The sequence below is a fragment of the Protopterus annectens genome, chromosome 2.part0 (assembly GCF_019279795.1).
Source record: "Protopterus annectens isolate FY-2018-M chromosome 2.part0, PAN1.0, whole genome shotgun sequence".
Taxonomy (NCBI): domain Eukaryota; kingdom Metazoa; phylum Chordata; order Ceratodontiformes; family Protopteridae; genus Protopterus; species Protopterus annectens.
In genome coordinates, this window is record NC_056728.1 from 762,997,516 (window position 1) to 763,018,268 (window position 20,753).

The window sequence follows — 20,753 nt, forward strand, 5'->3', positions numbered from 1 at the left end:
CCAGAACCAAACTCCACAGCACTGCACATGCTTTCTCCTCTCAAGCACCTACTCTTTGGAAAGTTCTCCCAATCTCATTACAGCTGAGTGCAGCTCCAGGAATTTCTACAGTCAACTCCTACTGCGGCTCTATGCATCGAATATTGCGTGCTCATATTTGCATTAGTAAGTCCAAAACCATGATATATACAAGTTATTGAAAGATTTCATCTTAAAGCATACATGATGGCAAACAATTGTATTGATATTTGACCTCTGTCTAATGCAGCTAAAGAGATTTTGATTTGTATACTGTGTCTTGTAATAATTTTCATATTTCTCTAAATATCTCAACATTTAGGTAACACAGAGAACCACATAACCTCATATGACAGCTCACAGTTATATGAAGAAAATCCTGCTGGCAGGTATGTGTCTTGCTTGAATGGTTATTGAGATGATATAATCTGTGTATACAACATTACAAAATTAATATTCACTGCCTTTATTTTGGCTTATAAAATCCTGTTTAAAGCCTTGAACTGAATGAATGCCACTAACGTAAAGATTAATTTATCCTGAATAGTTTGCCTTTAAAGCTTTATCACTTATGGTCCCAGAGATAAGAATATTTGCTTGAACTGTAAGGTGATAACTTCATTTTTTTAAAGGCTCAAGCCACACTCACTGGGAGTTAAAGGTACAAACTCAAAAGAGTTGTGCTAGAGGGAATGAGTTAAGGAAAGAAACACTTATTTCAAATTCAGAATGCAACTCAAAAAGCACTTCATCCAAGCCAAATGGTCCTGCTTCAATACAGGACATATCACCCACATCCTTTCCAAGTCTCTTCTCAGCTCAAGATTCACTGAAGATTGACCCACTTTAGAAACTAATGTATGTAAACAGTACATTGTACACCGCACTATACTTGTTCACTGGAATGTATATGCAGTTTTATTTCTATTTTTTATTTCTATGTAATTTTTCTGAACTACTGTTATTGCTAACATTTATGTATTTTTTATTTGTGAAATGTATTGTTTCACCTGGGCTGAGCCTGAAACTGGTCAATGCACTACCCTGGTACACAAATATAAACAAAGCCAAAATGATGAGGTCCACGGTTAAAAGATTTTGAATTCCTAGATTAATGAAGTCTGCAATAATATATCCCATACTTAACATATGAGGCTAATGAAACTGACCATAGTTACTAGTTGGGTGTATTTGCTATATTACCATTTCAAATTGGAAATGAAAGGTAGTAGAAGACAGACTTGGCAGAGGAATAACATGATCCCTCCACATTCTAAACAGAAGTGCAACACCAACATATCCACTTTTTAGCTTAGCTTTGAAGAACACTTGTGAATGTTCTCACCTCAAGGAGAGTGGATGCTTGTTCAGGATTTTCGAGATGTAGGATGAGAAGGGAGTCGCCTGCTGAATTGCTTAATTTGAGAACTTGTAAAAGTAATTTATCATTAGATAGAAGTTTTCTAGATGGAGTGCAAAGTTGAAGGTTGTCAATTGATAGACATTTGTCTGGTTTATAGATGAGGTTATGACTCATGAGATGAGATTGGGGAGTATGTGAGATGGTGGGGATGTTCTAGCCAGTATAGTTCTTCGACAGCTGTGCAGTGGTGAGTCCTATATTGCAAATTAGTGATAAATTTAGCAATGTTATTGTAGCATTGCTCTAACTTGTAAGCAGGCAGGCTTGTATGTTGATAAAGATTAGTACAGAGTACAGAAGTGTGAGCAGCAGGACAGATATAGCAAATTTTTTTTTTTTTGTAGAAATGGTCAGGAATAGCTTTGCTCTACAGAAGAAGCCTAACTTTTGATTGAATACTGTACAAGACGATCAAATTTTAGATTTTCATCTACATATACACCTAGACTGCATGTCCTCCCCGTGGTCGCGTGGGTTTCCTCCGGGTGTTCCGGTTTCCTCCCACATCCCAAAAACATGCAGTAGGTGAACTGGATACACTAAACTGGCCCTAGGTGTGCATGTGTGTGTGCCTTCTGTGGAAGGTTGAGCGTCGGACTGGCAACTCAACACTGTAAAACTCCACTGCCAATCATGAGCGGACAGATGATCCGCTATGGTGACCCCTAACCGGGAAAAGCCAAAAGAAGAAGAATACACCTAGCAAATTGGTGCAACAGAGAAAGCAGCTTTGTTTAGCTGTTTAACTAAAAAGAATGAGATTTTTTTTTTTTTTTTTTTTTTTTTTACTGTTGAGAAATTGCGACTTAGCCAATTCTCTACTGAACTGAGGGCATTTTGTTTATTTTAGATCTTTTTTTGACTGAGCAGAAAGTTGAGTTGTCAGCATACTGAAATATGGATGTATTCTTAGCCGAAGAACAATGGGCCAAGAATGGAGCTGACTTATGGAAAGGAGAGGAAAGACTGTTCTGCCACTTAACTGCTTGAGATCGCACAGACAGTTATGGAACCAGGTCACTGCATGGTTAAGTCCTAGACGAGAGTTGGAGGAGGATGGGATGGAAGAAGGTATCAAAGGCCTTAGAGAGATCAAGAAAAAGAGCTGACACCAGGTTATCTTAACTTCTACTTCTCCCGACAGCATTTATGAAGCTGAAAAGAGGTGTGGTGATGCTATGGTAGGAGCACAATCCATGTTGAGATGAGGGCAAAAGGGAAACGTGTGCTATTTGACTGAGCAACTGAATTTTATATATTTTTCCAGAATTCTAGATTGGGGAGAGAGGAGGATGGAGCAATAGGTCTGTAGATGGCGATATAAGCAGAGTTGCCATACTTATGCAGGGGTGGAATATACCTTTTCTTCCAAAGCAAGGGAACACAGGATTCTTGGATAGAGTGGTTTATTACGATGGATAATGGGAAGGCTATTGCTTCAGCAGCTATTTTAATATATTCACCTGGTAAATTGTCTGATGCTGGAGAGGTGGACTTTAATTTTAGCAGATGCCTTTTAATGGGTGTGGTGAGAGCTGACTAGAAGGGCAAAGGGTGAGGGTTGTCGACAGGCTGAGTTGCACTGTAAGGAGTTGATGAACATGAGTTTTTAAGCAAAGTTGAAAATAAATTAATGAAGTGAGACTAAATAGATTGACAATGTGTTTTGGGCCACTACTGTTGTTTGCTGTGAAGATAGGTTGTGTAGACTGTCCGGGGTTTAAAATCAGGTTTATTAAGGAACAGAATGTTTTTGGGTTGTTGTGGGCTGATCTTAGGAAACTTCAGTTGTAGTTTTTATCTAATCTTATACAGCATTTAGCTTGGTTTCTGAACTAAATTTCAGTTGTTTTTAGATCAAGCTTTGCCCTCTATTTCATTCTTTGTTTTGCTGTATGTTTGGATAACCAGGGGGTGAGGCTGGCTTTAACCTATCTGGCTCTTAGTGGAACAAGTTCATTTTGGATTGTTGAAAAAAAAATAGTATTATTGAACTTACTGAATCTAGAGGAAGATGTTTGAGATTACTCCAATTTACCAGTGTTTTAAAATAGGATAGCTTGCAAACTAATTTTATATGCTGCCCATGCACTAGTTTGCTGTCTTATAGTGAACATAGTACAGCAGTCAAAAACTGAATTTGCCAGAGTACCAAAGGAAGCAAATTTTTCAGGTGCGGAGGTTAAAATCCAGTCAATAATGGTCTCTTTAACTGTTCTTTTTAGGAAAATGTGTGGAGGTATTTAACAGTTGAGAGAGGCCATACAAGTTTATACAATTAGCAGGACTGTTTGAAGAGACTAAGAGCCAAATGATGTTTGAAACTCCAAGTATTTTTTCTTGTTGGAGGTTTGAGGTCCAGTTGAAAAATCTTTCTGCTGTATTTAAGGTTTTACCTGGGAAATATTTATTATGCTTATAGACTTATGAGTTTAGTTGGAGGGAGGTGTTGAGAATTTCAACATTATTGAACTGTGGAGGCTTGCATGTAGAGAAAGTGTTAGCTGTATAAACAGTGACTTCTCATGGTCTTGCGTGTGGTCGTTTACTCTTAAAATATTATAACCTGGGGTAGGATTTCATTATTTTTTATTTATGGCTTTAGTCAAGTTTCTGTAACTACAGTTATATCTGGGAAGTGTAGTGCTAACCATGCATGGAATACAGTCATTTTACTATTGAAAAATCTGATGTTAATGTGAAGATTTGTAGTGAGGAGGATTCCTGAGATTGAGTTTTGGTGCTTGCTTGTGATGAAAAAGTTTTGTATTGAATGTCTGATATCTGCAGTGCCAGGGTTGGGGTGTATATCACCGCTTAGGTGTAGGTATAGTGGAGTGTGATGGAGGGTGGGCCATTTTATTCTAGGATTTTTTGGCCTATTTTTTAACTCATTTGCTTATGATTGTCTAGATTGTATTTGGAGGCATGTTTTACAGGTAGTAGAAAAGACTAGATGCACTTGGGAAGGTATTAATGCTGGAAAGTTGAGTGAGAATTGTTCACTGACAGTAGTATAAGAGGGAGAAAGGAAGTTAAACAGGTGAGTAATAAGAGTAGGGGTAAAATTAATGCTGCAGAATACAACACTGTCAGAGTTTTGGGGAAGGAAATGATGCACTGATGTTAGCTATGACGGAGTAAGGGGCAGCGATGTGGGTTTAACAATAGTTATATTGAATGGGTATGAGAAAGATGGGAGAAAGGAGACGTGTGCAAGTAGCTATAGGTTACTGTTAGATGAAGAGGGTGGTTCTTGTTTTGTGGCTAGTGCTGTTACTTAGGATGCGAAAAATAATGGATGGGAACACTGACGTCCAATTTCAGTGCAAATGGTAATGAGTAGGAATTGGGGGTAGAGGAATGGAGGGAGCCAGAGCACACAGAGGGTTAAAGGAGCAGGTTCCATCTACTACGACTATATAAAATATGAAGGAAAAAAATCAGTGGAATGGTAACCAAGTGAAAGATTTGAGGTAAATGTGTTACTTTATTACCAAGTCACTAGACTCTTAGAAGGCAAGTAGGCGAGGAGTGTGTGTTTATAAATAGAGCAACTGGACAGGATAGAGAGATGGTATAACTTAAGGTAGAAAGTGGATGAATTTTGGCGAGTAAGGAAACAAAGATGGGAGAAAAAAGATAAGGCACTCCTCCCCCACTGGCAGTCAGTAGAGAAGTGGAGAGACAGGGTTCTGAAATACAAAAAGAGGGGCTCTACAGAGAGTTAGGGACAAAGGATAACAGGGAGCTGGCAGGAAATTTGAACTAATTGTGGCTAGTGAAGGGGAAAGATCTTGCAGTAAGACCCATTTGTGTTATACAGTATACTTGTTTGGGTATGCTTTACTTCTGCTTCAGATTAGGGGAAAATGCAGGAGAGTTTAGAACAAGAATATAACTGGCATAGTATGGGAATGGAGAGCTTTAATCATTAATACATATACAAGGAGCACCATCCTATCGCAGAGCTGAAAAAAGATGTCTACTCGTACTGTTAAATTAACGTAGCAGTACAGTGGTGCAGTGTACAACATTGTTACCTCTTTTCAGGAGGCGCTCTGGTTTGATTCTCGACTGGGGTGCCTTCTGTGTAGAGTCTGTATGTCCTCCTCCCCTGTGTTCACGCGAATTTCCTCTCACATTCCAAAGACATGCAGTAGGTGGATCGGATACTCTAAAATTGGTCAAATGTGTGAGTGTGAGTGCATGTGGTATGGAACAACAAAGAGGCAAGGCTAACCACACAGCAGTGTGTGAAACCTCGCTCTTGATAATGGACACTGTTGAAGTGATATCCCAACCCCACAGGCAAAAAGGAGATTGCAGATCATTGGACATTATGTGACAGTATTCTGTTGGCTAGTCTAAAAATAGTTATACTTCAGGAATAATTCTATCGGTTATCAAGAAAACATACACTGAGCAACAAATTATACTGTTCTTTTTGCAATGGGAAGGACTGATGTTTTAGCCAAGCCACTGGCTTGTTGCAGTTTGAAGTTCTGATTCATATACATACACACAGACAAGGCGCTACATAGAGGCTCCATCTGGTAGTAGCTCAGATGGGTGAAAGATCCCATGACACTTGACCAAAACAAGTAGGGGAAAGTTCTCAGATGCCCTGGCCAAATTTTCCTTAGCAGTTTAGTAGTATAACCACCACCTCTGGTCTTCCCTTAAAAGAAGCCACTTGCCTAGTGGAATTAACTTGGTCAGCAAAGGATAAAAGAAAATGCAAACAGATACAAACACGTTTTAAATACATTTACATATATGTACACCATATATCACAAACTCCCACTACATACAATCTTTTCAGTTGTGGCCCAGAAGCCTGGAGACCAGTGTGGTTAAGTGACTTGCTCAGAATTGAATAGCTAGAAAGTGAAGAAAATTAGGGCCATATACAAGTTTATATATGCAGTTTTTGTTTTGATAAGAACTCTTGCATAATTCCTTAATTTTATGTCAGCACACTGCCCAAGTACCAAAATCTCTGCTTCACAGCTCCAGGGTCAGGGAATCTATCCTGACCTCTGGTCACTGGCTATGTAAAACTTGTACATTTTATGTTTGTAAAGTGAAAAATGTTGTCCCTTATTAAACCTAATTCCACAGGTTGCATCTCCACACTTGCTCCTTACCACTGAGAATCACTACCAGCATGGTTTCTATTAGGGCACCAGCAGCTGGCTTTCTCCGTGATTGATTGACTGTTTAGTTACCACTCATAAATAAGGGGAGGTGTGTGTGTGTGGTTGGGGGAAAGGGGCTACCACCCTGCAAAAAAAATTTTCTTGCTGCTGTAGCTTCTAAAGGAGGTTAAGCCAATGAACACACAGCACAGATATAAACACAAACATGTGCAAACATGTACAGCTACATGCATACAGCTACATGCATACACACACACACTATCTGTATGCATGTACATATACAGTTGATCTTGGCTGAAAAGGGTCCAGGGTGGTCCAGCTCAGCAACCCATATTAATACCCTCTACATGCACACCAACACTTGGTAACAGTTAATAAGGACATGACATGCCTTTCATTTCAGTAACAAAGCTCTAGATAAAAATCCATACACAAGTAAAGCACTGATGCAACAGTGCCTGTCCCAAAACACACAGGTGTAGAACTTTGAGTAAGAGTGCAGATTTGTTGGTTACCACAGCTTACATATGTAATGGCATTTAAAAGCTGACCTTCATAATTCAGTTTCTTCATCTCTGCTTCCAATTTTTCCTTGCTCTTCTTCACAGCTTCAAACAGGTCCTGATCTTTTTTGTAGCCACTGTCCATCTTTTTCACTTCTGCTTGCTTTGTCTTCAGTTCCTGTTGGGCATGTTTTAACTTCATTTGTGCCTAACAGCAACAAAAAACAAGATGATACAAGACTTTACATTTTAGAAACTGCCTACCTTTTCTGCTCAAATTTCAGCATGAATGTTAACACACAAGTGAATACAATCAACATGTTGCAGAAGAGTACAGCTGAGTAACATACCCACCATAGCTGTAGTTTGCATAGCAGAAGTCACTGCTACAGTATCATAAAAATGTGGGAGTTACACCACAGCTAGACACCTAAAGTACAGTTGTGTACACTTACCATAAATGTAGATGTTCAAGTGTATTCACTGTTGCAGTCATTACATTTGGGTAATCTGCTGGCAGGTTGTCCTCAGTCGGCTTGATTAACAAAGTCTTGGGTCTTGCGTCGGTTGCTGCCCCTTCTTCCATGATATCAGGTCGTCAGGGTATAAAACATGCAGCCAACGCCATATTCATCAGTTTTTCTTGCCCCAGATGTCAGTTGCCCACCAAATGGGGAGCAAAATATAAAAATATATATAAATATATATATGCATGTAATTTAAAACACAACAAATATACCACCAAATAAAAGCAAATACACCAAAAAGGCTTTCGAGAATAGTAAAAGAAAGGTATAGTAAAGGAAAAAACAGGGGGGCTGGTGGGTGGGTAACCCGGACTGCAACAGTGAATACACTCTAACATCGACATTTATGGTAAGTGTACACAACTGTACTATGTTCTTAATGTTTCACTGTTGCAGTCATTACATTTGGGTAGATTCCCAAAGCTGTGGTTGGGAGGATGGAATTATATAGCATTAGGAGCAGCTATAAGGCCCTGCAGGACAGCAATGGTAAAACCTGCTATGGATTTAGAGAAGAGAGGTAAATGGTAATGTTTGGTGAATGTATGAACTGAGCTCCAGGTAGCAGCTTCTAGAGAGTCTCTGGTAGGAACCCCTCGGAGAAAGGCTGCAGAAGTAGATGCAGCCCTGGTGGCATGGGATCTGATCCCCTTGGGAACTGGTTTACCATGGTGCATGTAGCAGAAACGAATGCAATGGCTTTATTCATTTTGAAATAGTCTGCTTTGAGATAGCCTTTCCCTCTGCCCCTGCAGCAAATGCCACCAGTAATTGCTCCGATTTTCTTAGAGATTTTGTTCCGATTAAGTAGAATCTTAGTTGTCTGTGTATATCCAATGAATGCAGAATCCGCTCACCCTTGTTCTGTGGATTTGGGAAAAAAAGTTGGCAGACGAACGGTCTGATTAAGAGCCACACTAGATACCACTTTAGGCATAAAGGATGGATTGGTCCTGACTGCCACCCTGTCTGGGTAAAAGATAATAAAAGGCTCCACTGCCATGAGAGCCTGTAGCTCTGAAATCCTTCTAGCTGAAGTGACTGCTAAGAGAAAAGCGGTCTTCCAAGAGAGAAATGTTATATCTGCAGTAGCGGCTGGCTCAAAAGGAGGTAGGGTGAGCTTTTACAACACAAAATTAGTCCCACGCAGGAGTTGGTGCCCTCCTGGGAGGTCTTAAGTTTTTGGCCCCTCTGAGATACTGCTTTAGCAGGGGATGGGAAAAGATGAGAGGCTCTGTGTTGTAATGAGCTGAAATGGCAAAGGCATGGATTGCTATGGAAGAAAAAGATAGGCCCTTGTGAAGCATCTCCGTCAAATATTGCAGAATCTGAGGAATATTGAGCACTGCTGTGCTTATTCCTTCTGCCTGGTTCCAGGCACAGAATCTTTTCCATTTATCAGCATAAGATTTTCTAGTACTAGGCCTTCTAGCCTCCAAAATGACATCCATCACAGGTATGCTGAGAGATGTAACTGGTGTTATTAAGTTCATTAGCCACGCTGCAAGATTCAGAGTTTGGAGCGGAGTGTGTAGAATTTGATAGTTCTGCTGAGACAGTAGATAAGGAGTCTGAGGCCGGTACCATGGAGGAAGGTGTGACATACTGCGTAGGAGCGGGTACCAGTGTTGGCGAGGCCAGTCTGGAGCAATCAGAATCATTTTTGTTTTTTTCCTGACTTTTAGTAAGACCTTGAAGAGCAGAGGCAGAGGGGGGAAAGCATAGACGGTTAGGTTTTTCCAGCTGAAGGATAGAGCATCCACATTCCAAGCTTTTATGTGATGAATTCTTGTGCAGAATTTGTCCAACTGGTAGTTTTGGGGGGAGGCAAAAAGGTCTATGTCCGGGCACCCCCATTTGCGTGTTAACATGCTGAAGATTTGTGGATCCAGTTTCCATTCGTGTGGGTCCATAAGATTTCTGCTTAGCTCGTCTGCCAGAGTATTTTGTTTTCCTGGCAGAAATTGATCTTGTAGATGTATTTGATAAGTCAAGGCCGTGTTCCATAAAGCCATGGCTATTTTGCAAAGGAGGTAGGAATGGGTACCCCCCTGCTTGCTTATGTACCACATCACTGGGGTGTTGTCTGTCTTTACCAGTAGTTGTCCTGGGTGAAGATGGTCCTTGAAGGCTGTCAGAGCATTCTGTACAGCTAGCATCTCTTTCTGGTTGATATGTAGGTGCATTTGATTTGGGCTCCACTGGCCCTGAATGCATTTCCCTGCCAGATGCGCCCACCCAAGCGTAATCTGATGCGTCTCTAGTCAGGGTTTGGGCGGCAAGGGGTGGAATGAATGACAGTCCCCTGTTTTGGTGACAGGCCTCTGCTTTCACTGCAGGCAAGGAATGATAGGAATCATTGTTTCCAGGCTGTGACAATGTCGACTCCATAAGCTTTTTAGGTACCATTGAAGTTTCCTCATATGCAGTCTTGCATATGGAATTATTAGAATGCAGGAAGCCATGAACCCCCAAGGCCTGCAGAACTTGCCTTGCAGATATAGCTGTTTTTTGTGGCCACTTGTTTGAATTAAGTCATTAATTGAATTTGTTTTTCTGGCATAAGGTAAGTCATCTGGGCAGCTGTATTCAAGCTTGCAGCCAGGAATGTAATTTGTTGAGAGGGTACCAGTTGTGATTTTTCATTTATGGTGTACCCTAGGCAAGATAGAAACCCTTTCACAAACGCCAGATGTTTTAGAGGAGTGTCCTTGTTTTCTGCCTGAATTAGACAATCGTCCAGGTAAGGATAAATTTGAATGCCTCTGTCTGCAAAAAGCCATCACTGGTGCCAAGCACTTTGTGAAGACCCTGGGCGCAGTAGATAAGCCAAAGGGCAGTGCAGAGAACTGGTAATGCAAATAGCCTGCTTTGAAACTGAGGCATCTTCTGCATGATTCCCTGACTGGGATATGCAGGTAAGCCTCTTACGTCTAGAGTTACCAGCCAGGCATCCTTGTCTAGCATAGGCAGTAACTGTTGTAGAGTCAGCATCTTGAATTTTGGAATGTCCAGAAATGTATTAGAATGGATACGTCCAAAATTGGACACCATGATTTGTCTTTTCTGGGTACCAGGAAAAGTCTTGAATAAAAACCTTGTCCCTTTTCCTTTTCTGGTACTGGTTTAATAGCCCCCATATTCATGAGGGTACAAAACTTGTTTCTGGGCCTCTGCCCACTGATTTGGAGACGGATCTGGCCTTCCGTTTGAGATTGGCAACATGTGGAAATGAAATCTGTATTCCTAGGATACTATATTTAAAACCCACTTGTCCTGGGTATTTAGTTGCCAATTTCTTGCATGAAGTGCCAGTTTTCTCCCCAAAGGGGTGGCCAAAAGATAAGTGTTGGTGATAGCAGAGGAAAGTCATTGAGACTGTTTACCATAGGAGGGTGCCTTGTTACTTCCAGATTTGGAGGTGGAGGCACCCCATTGTTTTGTTCTACAAGTTCCTTGTGACTGAAACCTGGAGCCTTTGGTGTGTCTGGGTTTGACCTGATGGGTACTGGAAAGAACCAGTTCTTAGTTGGCCAGTGTCTACTGAACCTGGGTGGCTGCACTTGTAGGAAATCTTTTACAATTTGCACAGATTTAGCTTAGTCTTCCATCTTTTTCAAAACTACTTCTGCCTTATTACCAAACAGACTGTCCTGTTGTAAAGGAGCATTCAACAATTTTGCTTTAACATGATCAGGCAGATTTTGCTCCTTGTGCCAAGCATGCCTTATCACAGATCCAGTTACAGCAGCCCTGCAAGAGGCCTTCAAGGAATCAAAACCACATTGCAAAGTATGCTTTCCAACTTGTTCAGCTGAATGTAATAAGTCCTGCAACTCTATTTTCCACAGTCAGAAATCAACATAATTTTCTGTTTAAGTAAGCCCATGACATGTTGCTGATATTTTAGCATATGAAATTGACAGTTTAAACCCCTGATTGCCAAGGTTGCAGACGTGTCCTGCAGAATCTATCAGAGGGGGTAGGATTTTTAGCAGTAGAAGCCTTAACACCCTTGCGACCCTCAGAAATTGTTTCAGGGTCAGCAGTAGGGTTTTTAAAGAGGAATTTGTGGGAGTCAGGAACCCTGTAATATCTGTCTGGCTTACTAGGAACTGGAGGCAGGGAATCAGGAGCCATGCTGGATTCTGAGAAAACATCAACAATGTCTAGAACAGGAGGTATAGCCAAAGGCCTATGCCGAGGAAGAAGGCAATCCCTAAGCCTCTTTTTAAATTCTGAGAAATCCTGACTCTCCCAGTGAAAGTGTTCCCTTAAGTTATGCAAAGTTTCTCCAAAAGAAAAATCCTCAGGAGGAGAAGCAGAGGGGATGGAATCTTCTGCATCAGAGTCCTCATAAGGTAGGATAGATAATTCCTGATCAGAAGAGAAATCAGAAAAAATGGAAACCTGATCTGACGACTCATAAATCAGTGCCTTTGCCAAGGCCTCTTTGCAGGAGGGGGATGGGAACCCCTGATCAGGGTAATTAAGTCCTCAGCAATTTTGATCATTTGTTTTTTAGGCATAGGGGCCTATGCACGTGGCCCAAGCGTAATTTTTTTAGACATAGAAGTCGATTTTGGCCTAGGTTTTGAAGATGGCGTTGGTTTAATGTACAAATCTTTAGGCCTGAAAACACCCTCAGAAGCCAGTGCCTGCTTAGCGACTCCGAACCCATCTAAGGTAGAGACATCCGCGGGTTCAATACTTAGAGTATCTTGCGGCATACCGGACTCTGAATGGGTCTCAGTAGAGGCCTGCAAATCAAAAGTAGTAGGTATCAGGGGCTGCGAAAGCACCTCACAGAGTACGGGCGAACCGGCGACTGGCTTAGGAGAAGCTTCGTCGTCGCTTTTGGACCTCAACGGTCTGTGTCTTTTTCTTAGTGTTTTTTTTTTTTGTGTATTCCGGTAGTCGGATTGCTAACCGACGACATTTCTGGATAGTTAAATCTTGAATTAAAATATTTTGAAGCAAAAATATACCGACGCTTAATAGTGCATTGATTAAATTTAGCACAAAACCAACAGCAAGGTACGTTGCAGTCAGGGCCTAGGCAAGGAATACAGTACAAATGAAAATCCTTATGAGGTATTTGCTTCCCACAAGTAATGTAATTAACAACTTTTACTGACATTGGTAAAGAGCAAGAAAAAGTTTCCCCAACGGGGTACTTAGCTTTAGGTTGAAGACTTCGGTTCTGAAACTCGAAAACGAAAATTTCAGGAGTCGGCCGACCGGCACTTGTGAACTGCTTCTGCTTCGGGCACCGCGCGGCAAGAAAGACTGATGAATATGGCATCGGCTGCATATTTTATATCCCTGACGTCATGGAAGAAGGAACAGCAACCAACGCAGGACCCAAAACTTTGTTAATCAGGCCGAATGAGGGCAACCTGCCAGCAGATTACCCAAATGTAATGACTGCAACAATGAAATACGAAGAACATCCATCTGACAAAACTTCCCCAGCTTTCAGACATTTCTGTTCGGGGATGACCTCTTCTAAATCACCATAGCAGGTGTCTGGTATACAAGGGCTAGACACCCCCATCTTCAGTTGTATTTTGGACTGAGATGGTTACAATACAGAGTTTCTGGAATCTACAAAACATACTGAAAGCCTCTCTCACTCCAGGGACAGGAGGAAAAGGCAAGAATGGGAGTACCTCCTGGTAGGGAAAGGAAGCCTGCCAAATGTTAGGAAGTGGACAGACAGCAGCAGACTACACTGGAGTAAAGACCCTACTACTATTAATATCGACAGTTATAGTATGCGCAAACTGCATTTTTATTCATTACAAGGATCACTGTTATAACATCACATAACCCACTTGAAAAGAACAAACAGTATGGGAGATGGCCAAAGACCTTGGGAGGAAGAACAAACACACCCTGCAGATCTGTAGTAGCAAAGATGGATCTGTTCCCTGGAAAGGATGCCCAGAAAAGGCGTGATGATGTTCATGCAGATCCATTACAAATGACTGGGACCAGAAAAGGCAATAACCACTGAAGCTACCATATGATGAAAAAGTTAGACTTAAAATACAACTTAACTGAAAATTGATTCTACACTACCTTTTAAACCACACACAAGGGATAGAAGAATATCGGCTTAAATTTATGAAAATTTCCAAATTTTTCTGCTCAGCTTAAAAGCCAGAAAATCAATTAAAAAAGTCCTTTTATAAAAGCTTGAGTTTGCCCCGTTGATCCCACGTCATACAATACTTTAGACTGATGTTAATAAAGTACATTTATATGTTTAGGAGGCAGCAGTCCTTACCACTGTTTACTTCTTCAAAAACACATTGGTAACAAATTACAAGTACAGCTATGTGGTCTCTCGCGACATTCCTATGCAAACTGGTCAGATTTCATGCATGCCCTTCCAATGCATCAAAACTTAAAGGCAGCAAAAACAGCCACTTACAGCTCAACAGGAAAGAATGAACACAAGTTGGTCTCTTAACACCCCCCCCACATTATAGTCAAGTACAGGTAAGAAAGCACCCTCAAATTAGGGACCACCTCTTTGAATACTTTGCCTACAGAGGTTTTTGTGGGACTGGAATGGGAAGACCAAATATAGTGCCAGCTCTGTGACTGCTTCTAGCAAAATGGAGAGATAGGGTTTTAAGGATTACCTTATCCTTGTAGAAGATAGTGTACTTTATTCTGCACATTAAACCCTGCAGTTCTGAAGTCCTCCTAGCTTAAGAAATGGCCAAGACGATGACTGTTCCAAGACAGGAAATGCACAGACACTGTCTGTTATTTCACAGAGAGTGAGAACCATTAGATTCCTACGTTCTTATGATAAGCTTACAACCAAAAAGACCACCGAGAAGCTCTGCCACATCATCAGTACTGGTGACACAACAATGTCTAACATTAATACTTTCCTCTTGTATGTCTTGGATGAAAATCTGTGATCCCCTATTCAGTCATGTTGACCAGTTTTAAATGTTGCAAGGAAAGTACTCTGCTTGATATTTAATGGCAATCTATTCCAAAGGAGGATGTGTTTCGGCTAGTTATCCGCCACAATATCCAGTGCTGTTCATGTGGTAGTACAGGTTTAGGTCTCCAGGGCAGGTCTTTGCTTTTAACACTGGTTCTGTTTAGGTGAAGGGATTTTAAAAGTATATTGGATCATTTCAAAGCACAGAAAGCTCAGCGGAGATCAACCCTCAATAAGTATACCACAGAGCAGGGGGACAAGGCTTTTAGTACATAGCATAGCTAAATATATATATTTTAACACCCTTAATGAATTATAATTGAAGACACAGACAAATATACATTTGTATAATAGAAAACAAACCATATTAACATGTTCCTAGATACGAACATTATACATCACATTTTTATAACAAGCAACCATTACATAAATTGCTCAATTCCTGCCTTCCCTTAAATTTCACTCCTCCTCCCCCTGAACATTATGCATGTATTGTTCCCACAATTTCCATTTTTTCTATGTAATTTGCTTCTACCCTTTTTCTAAAGATCCCAACTTACAGTTCTTTACCTCTGTTACAATATTCAATACTTCAAATACACTTGCCTTAGACTTTGATTTCCATTTTCTATTAAATTTGGTTTTGGCAGCCATCAGAATTAAACTTAGTAAGGCCTTACTATATCTGGGCAATTCAGAACTTGTACCTAGCTCAAAAGACACGCAGAAAAATTACTCTGGCATTACACTTCCAAAACATGTTGCATCTTACCTCTCTTCTCCACCCACCTCCAACATTTGCAATCTACCCAAGGAAAAACATTTTTGAGTCTGCTTAGGGTATAAAAATTACCAATGCACACTTCCAAGCAAAAATCCTAAATCTTCTAGATTTTGTTGCATACTTAGGAGCCATATATATATGTCCTCTCTGTTTTCTTGTAAATTGCTTATCTAGTCTCTCGAATCTTTTCTAACCTCCTCTGATTGATTGCTATAGTTATTGTGCAATATTTTTTGTCTCCTATTAATTATTTCCCTTTTTTAGCCGCTTTTGTTCTGGATTCAACTGAAAACTCTACCAAAGCAGGTCTTTTACTTAGGATTGTCCTATTTCTTTCCATTTGCCTATAATTTGATATCAATCCAGGATAGGGAAGGCAGTCTTTAGCCTGCAGTCTGAATGCCTTCTTGGCCTCTTCCCATTCTATTACTTGTCTCTCTCCAGTTATTTGTTCCCAGTATCTTGGTTCCTTTCCCAGTTTTTTCCAATAAATTCCAGTCCCCTTGCCTATTCTCTATACCCCTAATTGCAGTCATGCCTATCGGCAAAATCTGCTTTCTCTATTCTTGTGTTGGATTAGTTCTTGCAGTACTTCTACTTTATGAATATAATGTTCTGTATGACTGTTATTCTCTAAGGATTTGCATCCAAAATCCCACTCTCTCCTTATTTCTTGAATTTCCACCTGTTTCATCATCCCTTTCCAGTTTTGTTTATATCACAGAGTCAAGGATTGATCAGGAGGGGGTTATTTACATAAGCAACGGGTTTCTAACGAGCCATTCTCCCCCTTGCACCTGCTCAGCCCACGAGTAGAAGTACATGCAATGAGCTTTCTGCCCTGGCAGCCCTCAAATTCAGCAATGGGCATTGCCAGCAGCAGTCCTGCCTTCCCATCCTCAAGCACAGGTGGTGGTCCTCCTCACCAGAGAAGTCATACTATTTGTGTTTACCAATCTCCCACAGCCCATCTCTCCCAAGAGATACAAGTGATCCATACCATTCCACCTCCCCCCACCTAACCTCTTCCAGTGCCAGAGACGTTAATTAAACCTCGGTGACCTGGATCACAGAAAGTACAGTTTTGTACCTACCATAAATGTAGATGTACGAGTGTTCACCCTGCTACAGTCATCACACTTGGGTTATCCTGCAGTCAGGCGGTCCTGCAGTCGGCCAGAGTTCCAAAGTCTTGGTCCGGCGTCAGTTGCTGTGGCTTCTTCCCTGACGTCAGTGCGCCAGGGGTATATTAGAGGCATCCGACACCATTTTCTTCATTTTTTCTTGCCCCAGATGTCAGGTGCCCCCAATAGGTAGGCAATACATATTGCTATATAAAAATATACATATAAAAATAAAACAATACCTTCAGTCACAAGCAAACACACCACAGAGGTTGTATAGGATAGAAAGGCATAGATAATTCTAGGTAGTTCAGAGGGGATGGAGGAAGGGTAACTTGCAGCAGGGTGAACACTCGAACATCTACATTTATGGTAGGTACAAAACTGTACTATGTTCATCATGTTACCATGCTGCAGTCATCACACTTGGGTTGAATCCCAAAGCTAAGGACGGGTGGTGGAGTTAAACAGGATTAGAAGAAGCTAGTATGCCCTGCAAAACTGCAGTGGCAAAACCATCCCTAGTCTTAGAATATAGAGGCAAGTGATGGTGTTTGCTGAAGGTGTGCACTGAACTCCAAGATGCAGCTTCGAGAATATCCTTGGTTGGCACCCCCCTGAGAAAGGTGGCTGATGTAGCTGTAGCCATGGTGGAGTGGGACCTAATTGTAGCAGGTACCAGTTTCCCATGATGCGTGTAGCAGAAACGTATGCAATGTGCTATCCATTTTGAAATGGTCTGTTTTGAGATAGCTTTTCCTTGTGATCCTGCAGCAAAGGTTACAAAGAGCTGGTCAGATTTTCTGAAAGCCTTAGTTTTATCCAAGTAGTAACGTAATTGCCTGTGAATGTCCAAAGAGTGCAGGAGTCTTTCTCCTTTGTTCTAGGGATTTGGAAAAAAGGTGGGCAAATGAATGGTTTGGTTTTGGGCCACACTGGATACCACCTTTGGCATAAAGGAAGGGTTAGTTCGTAGAGACTCTGTCTTGATGAAAAATGAGGAAAGGCTCCACTGCCATTAGTACCTGTAGCTCTGAGACTCTTCTAGCTGAAGTTATTGCTAGCAGCAGGGCAGCTTTCCATGAAAGAAATTTTAAATCTGCTGAAAAAGCTGATTCAAAGGGCAGCAGAGTAAGCTTTTCCAGAACAAAGTTGAGATCCCAAGTAGGTGTTGGTACTCTCCTGGGCGGTCTTATGTTCTTAGCCTCTCTGAGGTACTGTCTTAGGAGTGGATGTGAAAATAAAGGAGGATTCGTGTTGTAATGGGTTGAAATTGCTGAGGCGTGGATCTTAATAGATGAAAAGGAAAGTCCTTTGTGCAACATCTCAGTTAAATATTGTAGAATTTGAGGAATGTTTGGATTAAGGGGGTTTTGGCCTTTAGCCTGGTTCCAGGCACAAAATCTTTTCCATTTGTCTGAATAGGTTTTCCTGGTGCTAGGCCTCCTGGCCTCCAGAATGACATCCATAACAGCTTTGGAAAGAGGTGTTGGCTGGTTGTTTAGGTAATCTGCCATGCAGCCAGGTTAAAAGTCTTGAGCTGGCTGTGTAGAATCCGATTGTCTCGCTGGGTGAGCAGGTGAGGAATTTGTGGTAAAATCCATGATGGGCCGTGGGCCATGTTCCTTAGAATTGGATACCAGTGCTGGCGTGGCCAAGTCTGGTGCAATGAGCATCATTTGTGGCCTCTCTAATCTGACTTTCAGCAGTACCTTTGCTAGAAGAGGCAGCGGAGGAAAGGCATACACTGTTAATGTTTTCTAACTGAATGAGAGGGCATCCACTTTACAAGCTTGTGGGTGGAATATCCTTGTGCAAAATTTTAGTTGGTAGTTTTGGGGGTTGGCAAACAGATCTATGTCTGGGCGTCCCCATTTTTGAGTCATCATTGCAAATACTTGTGGATCTAGTTTCCACTCATGGGGATCCATGATGTTTCTGCTTAGGTCTGCCAATGTGTTTTTATTTCCTGGCAGGAATTGTGCTTGTAGCTGAACTTGGTAAGACAGTGCTGTGTTCCACAAGGTCATTGCTTGCCTGCATAGAGGGTAGGAATGTGTGCCCCCTTGCTTGTTTATGTACCACATTACTGTGGTATTGTCTGTCTTTATTATTAGTTGTCCTGGGTGTACGAGGTCCTTAAAGGCTGTTAGGGCATTCTGTACTGCTAGCATTTCTTTTTGATTGATATGCAGATGCCTTTGATCTGTAGTCCATTTGCCCTGAATGCACTGTCCTGCCATGTGTGCTCCCCAGGCATAGTCCGATGCATCTGTTGTTAAAAGTTTGCCTGGCTGTGGGTAAGGTGAAAGGCTGGCCCTTGTTGAGGTGACATGCCTGTGCCCACCATAGAAACTCCTGTTGAAGGCAGGGAATGAGTGGTATCATTGTTTCTAAGCTGTGGCTGTGCTGAGTCCATACGCTTTTCAGGTACCATTGTAATTTCCTCATATGCAGTTTTGTAAATGGTATTAGTGGTATGCAAGATGCCATGAATCCCAAGGCCTGCAGAATTTTTCTTGCAGGGAGTTGGGTCTTTGTTGCCATTATTTTGAAGTATTGAGTCAGCTGTTGTTGCTTGTCTGGCGTGAGATAAGTCATCTGGGCCATTGTATTCAAGCTGGCACCCAGGAATATTATGGTTTGTGAGGGCACTAGTTTTGATTTCTTTTCATTTACTGTGTACCCTAGGCAACTTAGAAGGTGTTTAACAAATGCCAGATGCTTTAAAAGAATGTCCCTGCTTTCTGCTTGAATAAGGCAGTCGTCCAGGTATGGATATATTTGAATTCCTCTTTGTCTGCAGTATGCAATTACTGGTGTCAGGCATTTTGTGAAGACCCTGGGCGCAGTAGATAAGCCAAAGGGCAGTGCAGATAACTGATAATGGGTTGAACCTGCAATGAAGCAGAGGTATCTTCTGCAATTTTGTCTGATAGGGACATGCAGGTATGCCTCCTTAAGATCCAACGTTACTAGCCAAGCCTTCTTGCCCAGCATGGGAAGAAGCTGCTGTAGTGTTAGCATCTTGATTTTTGGTACTTGCAGATAGGTGTTCAGAATTGAAAGATCCAGAATGGGTCTCCATGCTTTGTCCTTTCTGGGGACTAGAAAGGGTCAAGTAAAATCCTTGTCCTTGGCTCCTGTGTAGGTACCTGTTGAATGGCTCTCATGTCCATGAGAGCTGTAATTTGTTTTTGTGCTTCTGCCCATTGATTCGGTGGCAGGTTTGGCATTCCTTTTATCCTTGGCAAGGTATGAAAGTGGAATCTGTATCCTTGTTAGACAATGTTTAGAACCCATTTGTCTTTTGTAATGATGTGCCAGTTGTCTGCAAAAAGTGCTAATTTTCCTCCAAGGGAGCTGCCAAGAGAGATTTGCTTGGGAATTTGAGGGTTGAGTCATTGTGTTTGTCTTCTGCAAGCATGGGGCCTGTCTTCTCCTCCCTTCTGGGTAGTAGTACCCCATTGGTGAGGTTTGTAAGGGCTTTGGGACTGACCTCTGCCCCTTGGGCGTCTGTATTTGCCCCTCTGTGATCTGTCAGAAGCTGGAAAGGACCAGTTTTTTGTTGGCCAATTTCTGCTGGAACGAGGGGGTTGTACCTGTAAAAAATCCTTGACCGTCTGCATAGACTTTGCCTTATCCTCCATCTTCTTTAAAACCTCTTCTGCTTTGACACCAAATAAAAGATCCTGCTGTAAAGGTGCATCCAACAATTTTGCTTTAACATGATTAGGTAGGGTTTTTGTTCTTCTAACTAAGCATGTCTACGTATGACAGACCCAGTAACAGCTGCTCTACATGAAGCTTCCAATGAATCAAATCTACATTGTAAAGTATGCTTGCCCACCTGTTCAGCTGCATGCAACAGATCCTGCATTTCCTTGAATTCAGACGGTTAAGAATGTGTGTTCATTTTTTGTTTTAATTGAGACATAAGGAATTGCTGATATTTCAGCATGTGAATCTGACAATTTAATGCTCTCATAGCCAGAGTAGCTGAGGTGTATATCTTCTTTCCCAGTCTATCTAGGGCTCTGGAATCCCTTTCAGAGGGTACAGGATTTTTAGCCATAGAAGCTTTAGCCCCTTTGGGACCCTGGGAAATTGTTTCTGGATCAGCCACAGGGCTTTTATAAAGGAATTTGTGAGTCAGGTACTCTGTAGTATCTGTCTGGTTTGGCTGGAGCAGGCGGTAGAGAGTCTGGATTTATACTAGACTAAGTAAACATCATCCACAAT

General features: G+C 41.5%; 1 protein-coding gene across 1 annotated transcript in view; it reads right to left on the bottom strand.

Moving 5' to 3' along the window:
- SMC2 (structural maintenance of chromosomes 2) overlaps window positions 1-20,753 on the bottom strand; it is a 1,579,182-nt gene that overhangs the window by 931,447 nt on the left and 626,982 nt on the right. Inside the window, exon 13 of the mRNA XM_044060351.1 lies at window positions 7,155-7,314. Within this exon, the coding sequence (XP_043916286.1) occupies window positions 7,155-7,314 (160 nt within the window). The remainder of the gene's footprint in view (window positions 1-7,154; window positions 7,315-20,753) is intronic.